Consider the following 14,976-nt stretch of genomic DNA (forward strand, 5'->3'; position numbering starts at 1 on the left):
GACTTTAATGAGGTCTGGCAGTGATCCGGCCCGCTTTACGGCATAAATGCCGCGTTGTGACCGGACAAAAACTGTTGCCATGCTGAATGGCAAGTCTGTCTAATTACGCAGCACAACAGGTGTAAGTGTACAGGGGAATCTGCAGATTTGCCAGTCAGAAGTCTAGGAGAGGAGAGTGACAGCCCTGGCTGTGGGCTATGTAGTGGAGACTGGACTGGTCTTCACCCTGCTTTCCCAGTTATAGTTGTGGTGGCACTGGTCTTCAGCACAGTTCTAGGAGCCAGAGGAGTGAGTGACACAGCAGCTCCGCCTCACATTGTAGCCTTCAGCCCCAGCATCACCCATGGAAACCATCAACAAAAGTGATTCTCGGGGAAATGGGTGACATGAGAGATCACTAATCCCATTCACATCTTACTGGGAGCACTTGGAAAGAAGCTGTACGGTGTCAGTCTCAGGGACAAGGTAAGTCATGGGGGCTGAGCTGCAGGGGGGCTTCTGTAGCAAACCTGGATGTTTGTGGAACAGGTGGCTTTACATTCAAAAGACATGGCTCACTCCAGACGGCAGTCTACAGGAAGATGTCTCCTGGTTTATATGTACACTGTTCTATGGCATGACAGCATGCTTACTGGTTTATGGCAGGACCAGCTGCCAGTCATACACAGCTCCTTACATTTGGGCTTCATGTCTAAGGCCCCTTTCACACAAGCGATTTTCCCCGCGCGGGTGAAATGCGTGACGTGAACGCATAAAACCCTCACTAAATCTTGACCCGATTCATTTCAATGGGTCTGTGTACATGAGCGTTTTTTTTTTCACGCATTACTTCTGCTTTGCGTGAGAATTGCAGAATGTTCTATATTCTGTGTTTTTCACGCAGCCCTGGCCCCATAGAAGTGAAAGGGGTTTAAGTGAAAACCGCATTGTAAGGGCTCATTCAGACGACTGTAAGTGTTCAGTGCCCGCATAAGGTGGTTCTGCAATACACGGGTCACCAGCCGTGTGCATTCCGCATCACGGATGCGGACTGATTTGCTTGAATGGGTCCGCAAATCCGGAGATGCGGTTCGGAACGGAACAGAAGCACTACGGAGTGCTTCCGTGGTGTTCCGTTCCGCACAAAGATAGAACTTGTTGTGAAACGGACAGATTGCGGACCCCATACAAGTGAATGTGGCTGCCCCTCGAAATTTGAGGTCCACAGCACTGGCACGGAGCCCTTACGTTCTAATCCGGATGCAGTCTGGGGGCAATGCGTTTTTCACTGATGGTTGCTACGAGATGTTGTTTGTAAACCTTCAGTTTTTTATCATGCGCGTGAAAAAAGCATCAAAATGCATAGCACTCGCGCGGAAAAAACTGAACGCAATCGCCGATAAAACTGACTGAACTTGCTTACAAAATGGTGGAAATTTCACTGAACGCATCCGGAGCCAATCCGTATCGTTCGTGTGAAAAAGAGGCCTTACTATACAAAGCTGATAAGCGGTGAGGCAGTGAGCGGCTGTGTTTATTAGCTGATCCCCACAGCAACAGATGAATAACTGATACCACAGTGTATAGCATTGAACCCCCGTTATCCCCCCCAATTAAATATAGACTCTCTAAACGAAGAGTAGGCAACCTTTGGCACTCCAGCTGTTGTGAAACTACAACTCCCAGCATGCCCACTTGTTCTGCTCTTCCTAGGGCTCCCACAGAAGTGAATGGAGTCTGCTGGGAACTGTAGTTTCACAACAGCTAGCGCTGGCTGCTCTAATTACAGGCACCAAGGGGAGAGTTATCAAAACTGGTGGAATGGAAAACTGGCTTAGTTGCCCATATCAACCAATCAGATTACACTTTTCATTTTCCAAAGGAGCTCTGAAAAATAAAAGGTGCAATCTAAGCCAGTTTTCCTTTACTCCAGCTGTGATAAATCTCCCCCAGGTTTCTAATAACATTCGGATCCCAAATCTCTAAGTAAATACAGCCCCCCTCCCCCCAGAGCCCCCGAGCTAATAAAGACCGTAGTCCACACTCATTCTTAAAGGGGTTGTCCTCTTTTTCTGTTAATGACTTATCCTTAGGATCAGTGATGGCCACTTCGCAGTGTTTGCCAGCGAACACATGCGGGCTGCCATCTTGAATCACAAGTCCGACGATGCACAGGTAACTCCTTACCTGTGCCTGTGCCGCGAGCCGGTCTGAAATCAAATGCGGTCACCGGGAGCAGGCAGTTCTGAGAACAGCCGCCGGGGGCCTTTATCGGGCTGTTCTCAGAACTGCCTGCTCCCGCTGACTGAATTTGTTTCAGACCGGCTCCCGCCACAGGCACAGGTAAGGGCTTACCTGTGCATCGCCGGACTTGTGAGGATTGGTCATCAATATCAGATTGGCAGGGGTGTCGGGAAGGCTGCTTTCTCTGCTCTGTTTAGCTGCCCGCCGCAGCAATTGCAGTGGTGAGCAGGTGTAATTACAAGTATGGCGTCCCCATTCACTTCTATGGGACGGCTCTGTAGTATTCACTTGAGCAGGAAGGAACCTTATTCCTATATGTTTTATCTTTTCAAAATTCTGATGGTTGCCCTTGGAAGCAGACAGCGATTTAGCTCCACCCCTCTGTCAGACATGTGACCAAACAGCTTAGCGCTAAAGCTGGCCATATAGCTGTCGACTGAATGCACGTCTGGCTGGCAGTTATACCTCGCGACCCGGTTAATATTATGTGTATGGCTGCCTTAAAGAGGTTTTTGGGGAATCATTCATGTAAAAACATGGGCGGAATGCTTTGAAAAAACAATCATTCCTCACCTCACTAACTATCCGTGTAACTGTTATTTCAGCTCCCACAATGCACTGCTCTCTGGTTACAGAAAACCAGGAGACTATATACATGATGCTGATGTGAAGCCAATTTTAACATATTCCCTTCTAATAGGAGGAGTCATGATCCCACCCAGCGGGGCGCCATCCTTGGCCGCAGAAGTGGCACGCCGCAGTTCCGAAAAAGCGCAAATTCAAGACATCACTGAGAAGTTCAGGAACTATATACAGCATGTGAAATCACTGAGAAACCAACTGAAACAGGTGCAATGGGAAATGAGCAGATCTGGTTTAGTGATAAAATGCTTTTCAGACGCCGATCATCTATTGCTCCCTGGTATCAGCAGGGGCGGAGATGCCACAGCAGCACAGGGGACCTATAGGTCATGGGGCCACTTTACAGTGCAGATTGACCTGCAAGTGAAGGAATGAATAGGGTACTATAAAGAGCTTGCTGTCAGTGAATAGAATCATTCTTGTTTACATATAAAGACCGGAAACTTGCCCAAATCATCTCCAACTGACACTAGGCTGAAGGCAAAAAAGTACAAGCAGAGATCTTGAAATTGGTAGGAAACTAATACATAGTCTAGGTGTACGAATTTTCATGACATTTGCTATTGTTGGAAACTGTCACCAGGTTTATGATGCCCTACCCTGGGTGGCAAAATGGAATATCTATAAAGAGGAGGCAAAATCAATATATATACAGGGGGCTAAATGGTCTGGATATACAGTATATACAGGGGGCTTAAAAAAAAAAAAATATATATATATATATATATATATATATATATATATAAAAGCAGAAGAAGTAGGACTGCACTCCGAAATAGTGGTGAAGGCAAAAGATTTTATTCACCCATATTGTGGCAAATCTTGCGACGTTTCAGCTCATACGAGCCTTCCTCAAGCATAGAGACAGTGAAAGTGAGAACATATAAAGGCATTACAAAAAGTGTCCCACCAATCAAGGTGTGGTTACAATCAAATTAAATTACATCCATCTGATACAAAAAAATAAAGTGCATGTGCATAAAGTGACCAGTGCCGGCACTGGTCACTTTATGCACATGCACTTTATTTATTTGCAGTCCTACTTCTTCTGCTTATACTATTGGGGATTGCCGTTACCCCACGTATATATAATATATATATATATATATATATATAAACAGGGCAGGGGGGCAAAATGGATATATATATAGAGGGGGCAAAATGGATATAATTCTTACCTGAATTGGGCCCCCTCTCCGCCCACTATAAAGTTTGCCTTGGGGCCCATAGAACTCTAGTTACGCCACTGGATACATGTGACTGACAGAGCGTCTCTGTAAACATGTCCTGTACCGAGACTGAGATTGTGTCTGACACTTCTGTTCACTCTGGTTGATAGAAGACATGAGTCCCTCACCCATTTAAGGAAGGAGGCAGTAGATCTAGTTGAACCCTTGAAAATTCCACCTGCCCTGTAGAATTACATTAGGACTGTAAGGCAACCTGAAAAGTGTGGTGCATGATGCATCTGTATGCAGTTTGAATTGCAGGACTGCTTACTGTTGAGGACTTAAAAGGAATCTGTCACCAGATAGGGCAGCATCCAATAATGATTTTCCCTGATTTTCAGCGGTGTAACGCTTACTTGTCAATGTAGTGTGGGTTTCATCAAGTCACATTTGATCAGGTGCACCGTGAGCAGAGCACTGTGAGCCAGAAGTCCTCTCACTAAAATGTGCAAGCTCAGGAGTCCTCTGTATCCTTCCCCTGCCAACCCACTGCTGATGAACAGCTTCCGCACTATGCACAGTAAGCCCCCTTGCAGACGAGCGTGAGCGGATTAGGTCCAGATCCGTTCAGTGAAAACTGTGCGATTTCACAGGCAAAGTCATTCAGTTTTGTCTGTGATCGCGTTCAGTTGTTCAGTCTTTATCGTGCGAGTGCAATGCCTTTTGATGCGTTTTGCACGCGCGTGATAAAAAACTGAATCTATACAAACAACATCTCTTAGCAACCATCCGTGAAAAACGCATTGCCCCCAGACTGCATCCGGATTAGGGCAGCGCCGGATGGGTGGAGGTGGGGCCGGGGGTGGTGGGGCGGCGTAAATTACTAACTGCGAGTGCACAGTGCTGCGCCACCGGCCAGGAACAGAGGCCGGGGCCCGACCTGCCATTTACCATTAAAAATTTTAAAATCACTTGCGGCGGGGCGCCGCCGGGCCCGGTCGTGGTCGCACCCTCTGCGACTGCAATCATTAAGTTCCTGCATGCATCGAAATCTATAGTTGACCATAGACAAGTACATTTACGATTTTTACAGGTTAACGATCCTTTTATTTTTATTAAACCAATCACTCTTAACTTCTTAAGGACACAGGACGTACAGGTACACCCTGTGTATTTCCGATCACCACCGTGCAGCGGGCACTCTGTGATAATGCCGAGGGGGTCCTGTGACCCCCCCGTATCGGCGATTGCAGCAAACCGCAGGTCAATTCAGACCTGCGGTTTGCTGCTTTTCCGGGTCATTCGGGTCTCCGGTGACCCGATAACCCGGAATAGGATGGTGATCGGTGGTGTGATAATACACCACCAATAACCATCCTTAGATCCTGAGAGGTGGCGGTGACATCACCTCTCAGGATCGCATCCTATTGGCTGGACGGGTGGGCGGGGGTTAACTTCCCCCAGCTCTGCTCTCCTCCTCCACCCTGCTTCCGTGGAGTCAGGAGAGAGGAGCCCATCCGTCCACCTCTGAGCCCAGCACCCCCACGTGAGCCACCATAGTGCCATCTGGCACTCAAAAGTTATTGGGGACAGGTTTAAGAAAATATTAGATTAGGCAGGAAGACTAAGGGATAGTTTAGGGGGAAAAAAAGGTTGTTTTTTTTGTGCTTCACCCTGATCGGGTGCTGCAGCTTGCTCCCCCTGCCCCCCCCCCCCCTTACAAACAAATTTTTTAGTGCGCAAGAGCTTTTTTTTTTTTTTGGTGTGTACTCTTAGCATCCGGCCACTGTTAGCGCATCACCCACCCCACCGCTGATCAGCTTCGGACCGCTGATCAGCGAGTTTGAATCGTTTTATTTTTTTTTCAAATTTTTGGGGCTTTCATTTTTTTTAAATTTAGTTTTATATATTTTTTTCTGTTAGGTTTAGGGTGTGTTAGGGTAGGGTATAAGTGAACGTAAACACCTGTCCCTCCCCCCCCCACACACGCACACTAAAAAGTTTTATACACACGCACACACACACACACTCCGAGGAGGAGGCATACGCCCTGTTTGTCTCTGACTCTGAGAGCCCCAGTGAGGATGAGGATGACCCCACTTCCTCTTGTCATCCTCTTCCTCCTCATCATCTAGTGATGATAATGAGCCCCCAAGGCGGCGGAGACACCGCCAGGCGAAGCCAGGGGACCCCCATGGCAGGGACCCTGTGCCACACACTAGTATAAGCAGCCCCGGGGCTCGTACTAGTTTTCCGGCCCACCAGGTAAGTCCACCTGAGCCCATTACGGGTGACCTTGTCTGGTGTACCCCAGAGGATTTTGAGCCCATGATTCCTGACTTTGTTGGCCAACCAGGAATCCAGGTATTGCCGCGGAAATTTAGTACTCCATGGAAGTGTGGTACTCCCTGAAGCAACCGTCAATGCAGAGGCCCCGATGATCAGGGCACTTGTCACACTGAATGGTGGTGTCCTTCCGTATCCGTATGGATTAAAATGGAAAATAGTTGTTTTGGCACCGTTTTTATTTTATTTTTTTGACTGTGTTCATCTGAGGGGTTAGGTCATGTGTTATTTTTATAGAGCAGATTTTTACGGACGGGTTAATACCTAATATGTCTACTTTTCTACATTTATATCAGAATGTACATTTTTTTGTAACCTTGCCTCACAAAAATGTAATATAGAGCAACCAAAAAATCATATGTACCCTACAAATAGTCCCAACAAAACTGCCACCTTATCCCGTAGTTTCCAAAATGGGGTAATTTTTTAAAAATTTCTACTCTAGGGGTGCATCAGGGGGTCTTCAAATGGGACATGGTGTAAATAAACCAGTCCAGCAAAATCTGCCTTCCAGAAACCATATGGTGTTCCTTTACTTCTGCGCCCTGCCGTGTGCCCGTACAGTAGTTTACGACCACATATAGGGTGTTTCTATAAACTACAGAATCAGGGCAATAAATATTGAGTTTATTTGGCTGTTAACCCTTGCTTTGTTACTGAAAAAAATGGATTAAAATGGAAAATTTGCCCAAAAATTGAAATTCTGAAATTTCATCTCCATTTGCCAATAACTCTTGTGGAACACCTAAAGGGTTAACAAAGTTTTTAAAATCAGTTTTGAATACCTTGAGGGGTGTAGTTTCCAAAATGGGGTCACTTTTTTGGAGATTCTACTCTAGGGGTGCATCAGGGGGGCTTCAAATGGGACATGGTGTAAATAAACCAGTCCAGCAAAATCTGCCTTCCAGAAACCATATGGTGTTCCTTTCCTTCTACACCCTGCCGTGTGCCCGCACAGTAGTTTACGACCACATATGGGGTATTTCTATAAACTACAGAATCAGGGCAATAAATATTGAGTTTATTTGGCTGTTAACCCTTGTTTTGTTACTGGAAAAAATGGATTAAAATGGAAAATTTGCCCAAAAATTAAAATTCTGAAATTTCATCTCCATTTGCCAATAACTCTTGTGGAACACCTTTTGTAAAATCAGTTTTGAATACCTTGAGGGGTGTAGTTTCTAAAATGGGGTCATTTTTAGGTGGTTTCTATTAAGTAAGCCTCACAAAGTGACTTCAGACCTGAATTGCTCCTTAAAAAGTGGGTTTTGGAAAATGTCTGAAAAATTTCAAGATTTGCTTCTAAACTTCTAAGCCTTGTAACGTCCCCAAAAAATAAAATGGCATTCCCAAAATGATCCAACCATGAAGTAGACATATGGGGAATGTAAATTAATAACTAGTTTTGGAGGTATTACTATGTATTGGAAAGAAGAGAAATTGAAACTTGGAAATTTGCTAATTTGGCTAACATGGTTATAAGGGAAAATATTAGCATTCTGAATACAGAATGCATAGTATAATAGTGCTGGAGGGGTTAAAAAAAATTTAAAAAAAATTAACTCACCTTCTCCTCTTGATCGCGTAGTTCCCGCTCTCTTCTTTACTAGCTGTGGGCTAAAGGACCTGTGGTGACGTCAGATCACATGCTCCATCACTACGGTGATGGACGTAACCAATTGGAGCCCCAGCGATTAAACTGGTACTCCGATCGGAACTTTCTGCTGCCACCAATGATGGGGGAGGGGGGTGATTTTAATTAGGGGGGGAGAGGGGAGGCCACACTGGCCACCAATGAATTTAATACAGGGGAGGGAGGGAGGGGGGGCCGCACTGGCCACCAATGAATTTAATACTGGGGAGGGAGGGAGGGGGGCCACACTGGCCACCAATGAATTTAATACAGGGGAGGGAGGGAGGGGAGGCCGCACTGGCCACCAATGAATTTAATACAGGGGAGGGAGGGGGGCCGCACTGGCCACCAATGAATTAAATACTGGGGAGGGAGGGGGGCCGCACTGGCCACCAATAAATTTAATACAGGGGAGGGAGGGAGGGGGGGCCGCACTGGCCACCAATGAATTTAATACTGGGGAGGGAGGGGGGTCTGGCCCCCTGCTGCTTGGCAGCACCTGATCTCTTACAGGGGGCTATGATACCCACAATTAACCCCTCAGGTGCGGCACCTGAGGGGTTAATTCTGCGGATCACAGCCCCCTGTAAGAGATCGGGTGCTGCCAGGCAGCAGGGGGCAGTCATGTACACAGTTCTTAGTATAATCTAACTTGAAGCGTCCCCATCACCATGGGAACGCCTCTGTGTTAGAATATACTGTCGGATCGTGAAAACTCAGATCTGAAAAAGCTGTTATGCAGACGGATCCGTTCTGAACGGATGCAAGCGTTTGCATTATAGGGGCGGATCAGTCTGTGCAGATGCCAGACGGATCCGCACCGAACGCAAGTGTGAAAGTAGCCTTAGAGCGGAATGCATATCAACAAGGCAGACCTAGAAATGCTTTGACACAGCTAATGTAAAAACTGTGGGGGGCAGTTTCTGTTACCCAGCTTTCTCAGACTCCTGAACGACAAATCTTCTTAAAGGGAACCTGTCACCGGGATTTTGTGTATAGAGCTGAGGACATGGGCTGCTACATGGCTGCTAGCACATCCTCAATACCCAGTCCCCATAGCTCTGTGTGCTTTTATTGTGTAAAAAAACGATTTGATACATATGCAAATTAACCTGAGATGAGTCCTGTCCCTGACTCATCTCACGTACAGGACTCATCTCATGTTAATTTGCATATGTATAAAAATATATATTTTACACAATAAAAGCACACAGAGCTATGGGGACTGGGTATTGCGGACATCCTCAGCTCTATACACAAAATCCCGGTGACAGGTTCCCTTTAACTATGCAGCAAAATAAGAAGCATCAATGTATAACTAGGCAGTTTGGATCTGGGAGGTAGCCCCTGTTGGAGCTCTAGCTGTCACCCAGTGTCCCAAAAACAAATAGATTGTAGGTGGCTGAATAGAGTTTTTCGACTGAATTGCTTTTTTTATTACTTTTTCTATATTGTCATTATTTCCCATACAGATAAGAGCTGAAGTTGGCTCTTGCCCTGGGATGGGCACTTTTGTCTGCGCACAGTGAAGACCCCCAAAAGGAAGTTTTTGTGGTAACTAATGTCTCTTGGTCATCCTGTGGAAGACAATAGCTTGTCGCTTTCCCATCGCTATCATTATTTGCAGGAGCTATTGGCAAGTAATAGTCCCATTAAAAACAGCACGTTCTTGAGGGCAACATTATCAGATTCATTCATCTTTCCTATCATAATACATTCCCTGGGGATGGAAGGAAATCCACAGATTCTGCTCACGTGCTGCCACAAAATCTGCGCTATACCGTCTGGTACTGGAGAGAATTGTTTCTCCCGGTAGCTATATTATAATCCCGCATTCACATACATCTTATGTCATCCTAACAGCTAGTAGTGGAGCAGCCTGTACAGATTTGGGTCGGATGCAGATTTCATTAACTTTAAGGGAGATTTATCATTAGTAGTTGGGTGTATGAATTTGCAAGTCAGCAAAAATGGCGCAAATTGCCACCATTGCAAACTTCAGGGCTCCTTCTATTGGATGCCTAGACTCACCTAGCTCCATTATGTCCATTCACTCCTAATAACGTCAAATTAGACTAATAGGCTAACTATAAACGGCTGACATTTCACTGCACTGATTCTGCTGGTGCACATTTCTTAGGGTTTGCAGAAAAGATAAACTTTATAGTGCTAAAATAAAACTGCCAAACACTGCAGTCCATAAAAATATAGTGGAATTAAGTGCAAGCATAGTACTGCCATATAGTGCATAAATAAAGATGGCCATACACATTAAATAACTTTCACCCGACCTCCCCATAATAAAATTCACAGGTGTCTCAAATGAGTTTGCAGGGGGGATTTACGAAACTGTCCCCCAAAAAAATAAAAGGCTTTGCTGCCCATAGTAACCAATCAAAGCATAGATTTTAATTCATATAATACTCTGGTAAGATGAAAGCTGAGCTGTGATTGGTTGCTATGGGCGACAAAGCCAGTCTTTCTTTTGGACAGTTTCGTAAATCCACCCCAGCATGTTTATTTCAATGTGGATAATGGAACAGGCTCCCTTGCTTATCTCCCATGGAAACAAAGGTTTGGAAATGTTACCAGCTCTTCTTTTAAGGCCTCATGCACACAACAGTTGTTTTTTGCGTCCGCTAAAAAAAACGGATGCGGCATCCGTTTTTTGAGGGGGGGAGGATCTGTTTTTTTCCACAGAGCCCTTGTAATAAATGCCTATCCTTGTCTGCAAATGTGAAAAAAGTAGGACATGCACAATTTTTTTTGCTGAAGGGAAACACGGATAACGGATGCTGAACACAAACGGATGAACTATCAGCATTTTTTTGCTGACCCATTGAAATGAATGGGTCCCCATCCTATCCGCAAAAAAAATGGAACGGAGGCCGAGAAAAACAACTGTCGTGTGGATGAGGCCTAACTGGTATCTGCTGTCATGAAGTCAAAATCATCCAAACCTGCCAATATCGGCGAGTTCACTTGACATTTATCAAATACGTATATGTATAAGTCTCGATATGGTGAATGAATAATACTGCCATACAGTGCAAACATAATGCAGTCAAACAGTACTTACAAAATATAACAATATATTGCCGACATAATGCTGCCAATGCAGGTCATAAATAATATTGCCATCCAGTATAAGCAGAGTACTGTTATTTTCATACAAATACTGTTACGTAGAACTTCCCTTTAAACATCTCCCATATTAGATGGAGAGGTTACATTTACTTGCTTTGCTTACAGTAAACTTATAAATCTGTCAGTGTCTTTCTCTGGTATCAAGTGTGTCCCTTTAATTACATTTTAGTAACATTGGATTAGGGCACAATGCAAAGGTGAAGGGGGTCCTATTATCCCCCTGCTGTTAATCATATGCAAACACACACAGACCCTCTGTTATTATCGCTGCTGTCATTAAGACATCGCACCAGATGACAAGTAATTGTGGCTCTTTGTTAGCGGAGGGTATTAAAGAAGATTTGGGAAGGATTAGTGTTTTGCATTGAACACGTGTTTTAGATCACTGAATGCGTGTGTCATTAGGAAGGGGGGTTGACCAGTAATCACTGCTTTGTAACCGTGTCATTCTAGATCACCTCAGCGTACAATACAATATTAATAACAAGTTATATTAATCCATGATTCAGTATTTATGCCTGAGTCACGTACTAAACCCCATCCCGGTAAATGTAATTTTATTCTGAATATCTGAATATGACTCTTCTCCAGGGTGCAGCACAGTTATTACAAGATTACTATAATACTACCATAATACTGCCATTTTTGTATTAGAATACAATTCCTATAATACTGCCCCGAAATAGAACTACTATAATACTGCCTCCTATATGCAAGTATATAAATTCTATAATACAACCTCTATATAAAAGAACATAACTATTATAATTGAGCCACCTATGTGTATATACAAGAATATATCTACCATTATACTGACAATATATATAGGAACATAAATACTATTATGCTGTCCCTTTATATACAAGAATATAACTACAATAACACTGCTCCTATGCACAAATATATATCTGCTACACTATAATACTGCATCCTACAAACAAAAATACTGTCCCCTATTTACAAGAATATAACTGTCGTTATACTGCTCCAGCACATGCTGGGAGGAAAATACCTGTTTTCCCAGACAAAACCTTACACTGTGTCACACTAGTATAATATTGCCCTCAGTGTACAAGAATATAACTACTCTAATACTGCCCCCTATGTACAAGAATATAACTACTCTAATACTGCCCCTGTGTACAAGAATATAACTACTATAATACTGTTCCTATGTACAAGAATATAACTACTATAATACTTCCCCATATTTACAGGAATATAACTACTATAATACTGCCTCCTATGTACAAGAATATAACTGCTATAATACTGACCCCTATGTACAAGAATATAACTACTATAATGCTGCCTCCTATGTACAAGAATTTAACTACTATAATACTGCCTCCTATGTACAAGACTATAACTACTATAATACTGCAAATAAAAGATAATCACGGCCAACTCCAATGCAGATGTTTAGGGTACAGAAAAGCGTGGCACTGCAACAGATACACACTGAAGAGAAAGTTCATTCCAGCCTCCAGATAAAACAATGGAATCCTTTATTGAAAAATAGAATAAAATCCAGGTATGCCAAACACATAGTACACAGAAAAAAACGCACCTCCTGTGGCCCGTTTCGGATGTATATAACACCTTTAGTCATAGCTGCAGTCGTAGGTGTTATATACATCCAAAACGCGTCACAGGAGGTGCGTTTTTTCTGTGTACTATGTGTTTGGCATACCTGGACTATTTCACAATAAAGGATTCTATTGTTTTATCCGGAGGCTGGAATGAACTTTCTCTTCAGTATACTATAATACTGCCTCTAATGTACAAGAATATAACTACTATAATACTGCCTCCTATGTACAAGAATAGAACTACTATAATATTGCCCTCAGTGTACAAGAATACAACTACTATAATACTGCCTCCTATGTACAAGAATATAACTACTATAATACTGCCCCCTATGTACAAGAATATAACTACTATAATACTGCCCCCTGTGTACAAGAATATAACTAGTATAATACTGTTTCTTGTGTACAACAATGGGCATACCTGGATTTTATGACTATTTCCCAATAAAGGATTCCATTGTTTTATCCGGAGGCTGGAATGAACTTTCTCTTCAGTATACTATAATACTGCCTCTAATGTACAAGAATATAACTACTATAATACTGCCTCCTATGTACAAGAATAGAACTACTATAATACTGTCTCCTATGTACAAGAATATAACTACTATAATACTGCCTCCTATGTACAAGAATATAACTATTATAATACTGTCTCCTATGTACAAGAATATAACTACTATAATACTGCCTTTAATGTACAAGAATATAACTACTATAATACTGCCTCCTATGTACAAGAATAGAACTACTATAATACTGCCTCCTATGTACAAGAATATAACTGCTAAAATACTGACCCCTATGTACAAGAATATAACTACTAAAATACTGCCTCCTATGTACAAGAATATAACTACTATAATACTGCCTCCTATGTACAAGAATATAACTACTATAATACTGTCTCCTATGTACAATAATATAATTACTATAATACTGCCTCCTATTTTATAAGAAAATAACTACTATAATACTACCACCATGTACAAAAATATAACTACTATAATACTGCCTCCTATGTACAAGAATATAACTACTATAATGCTGCCTCCTATGTACAAGAATATAACTACTATAATACTGTCTCCTATGTACAAGAATATAATTACTATAATACGGTCTCCTATGTACAAGAATATAATTACTATAATACGGTCTCCTATGTACAGGAATATAATTACTATAATACTGCCTCCTATGTATAAGAAAATAACTACTATAATTCTACCACCATGTACAAGAATATAACTACTATAATACTGCCTCCTATGCACAAAAATATAACTACTATAATACTGCCTCCTATGTACAAGAATATAACTGCTATAATACTGGCCCTTATGTACAAGAATATAACTACTATAATGTATTGGCAGAATGGGATGGCTTTACTAATCAATGAGGATGGAATGGTGCTCAATATCTCAGTGTGAACGCCACACACCAAAAGGTTAATACAAACAGATAGTCAAGAAAGATATGACACTCATATATCCGGAAGACTGCTCAAACATTTGATTTTAATATATTCAAATACTGCACGTCAAAAATTACTAAAAATCATACATCTAAAATCAACATACAAGATACGTAAATTGTAGTAGAAATACACAATAAAACCATTAAAACATCACTAAAATGACTATTATGTTAAAGGCTGAGGAATGCCTAGCAGCAAATGTAGTCAGGTCATCGAATAAAGGTGACCGTTCAGGCTGGGTATCGATCAGACCATCACCATATATTCGATAGCCAAAAATTAACTAACCGCAATTCACAATATACTCTGGATAACAGATATAATAGTCATTCAAACCAGAATCTCGATTGGATGGTCACCAAATATTCGGCATTAGTAGTCGCCATTAAACATGTTGGAATGCATTTATATAATTTTCACAGATAGCAGGACGTGGTTTCAGTTCGATTATTGGCTGTGAGTTACAAGTGTTGTATCGATCCAACACTAGATGCTTGGTCGGCTCACAAAGGCAATATTTGGTTATAGAAACACTGCATCAATTTCACAGATTAACTTGAATAATTCGGGATTCCAGCTCTCTGGTGGCGTCCCACCTCTTTATGAGCTGTACTACTCCCTTACCTCCAAAGCGCAAAAAAAGGCTTTCCTCTGGTCTCTGCTGTTTCAGCGTCCCTTGTGCTCAAATCCTGGGTTGCTCCAATTAAGGTGGAGTGGAACAGTGTGGCTCCAGGGAAT

The 14,976-nt window shown here is 42.6% G+C and overlaps 1 protein-coding gene across 1 annotated transcript in view; it reads left to right on the plus strand.

The window, feature by feature from the left end:
• Positions 1-372: 372 nt before the first annotated feature.
• LMNTD1 (lamin tail domain containing 1) overlaps positions 373-14,976 on the plus strand; it is a 102,778-nt gene continuing 88,174 nt past the window's right edge. The window contains exons 1-2 of the mRNA XM_044278031.1: positions 373-465; positions 2,924-3,072. Of these exons, the coding sequence (XP_044133966.1) occupies positions 2,932-3,072 (141 nt within the window). The 5' untranslated portion in view covers positions 373-465; positions 2,924-2,931. The remainder of the gene's footprint in view (positions 466-2,923; positions 3,073-14,976) is intronic.

This window comes from Bufo gargarizans, chromosome 2 (assembly GCF_014858855.1).
Source record: "Bufo gargarizans isolate SCDJY-AF-19 chromosome 2, ASM1485885v1, whole genome shotgun sequence".
Lineage (NCBI taxonomy): Eukaryota > Metazoa > Chordata > Amphibia > Anura > Bufonidae > Bufo > Bufo gargarizans.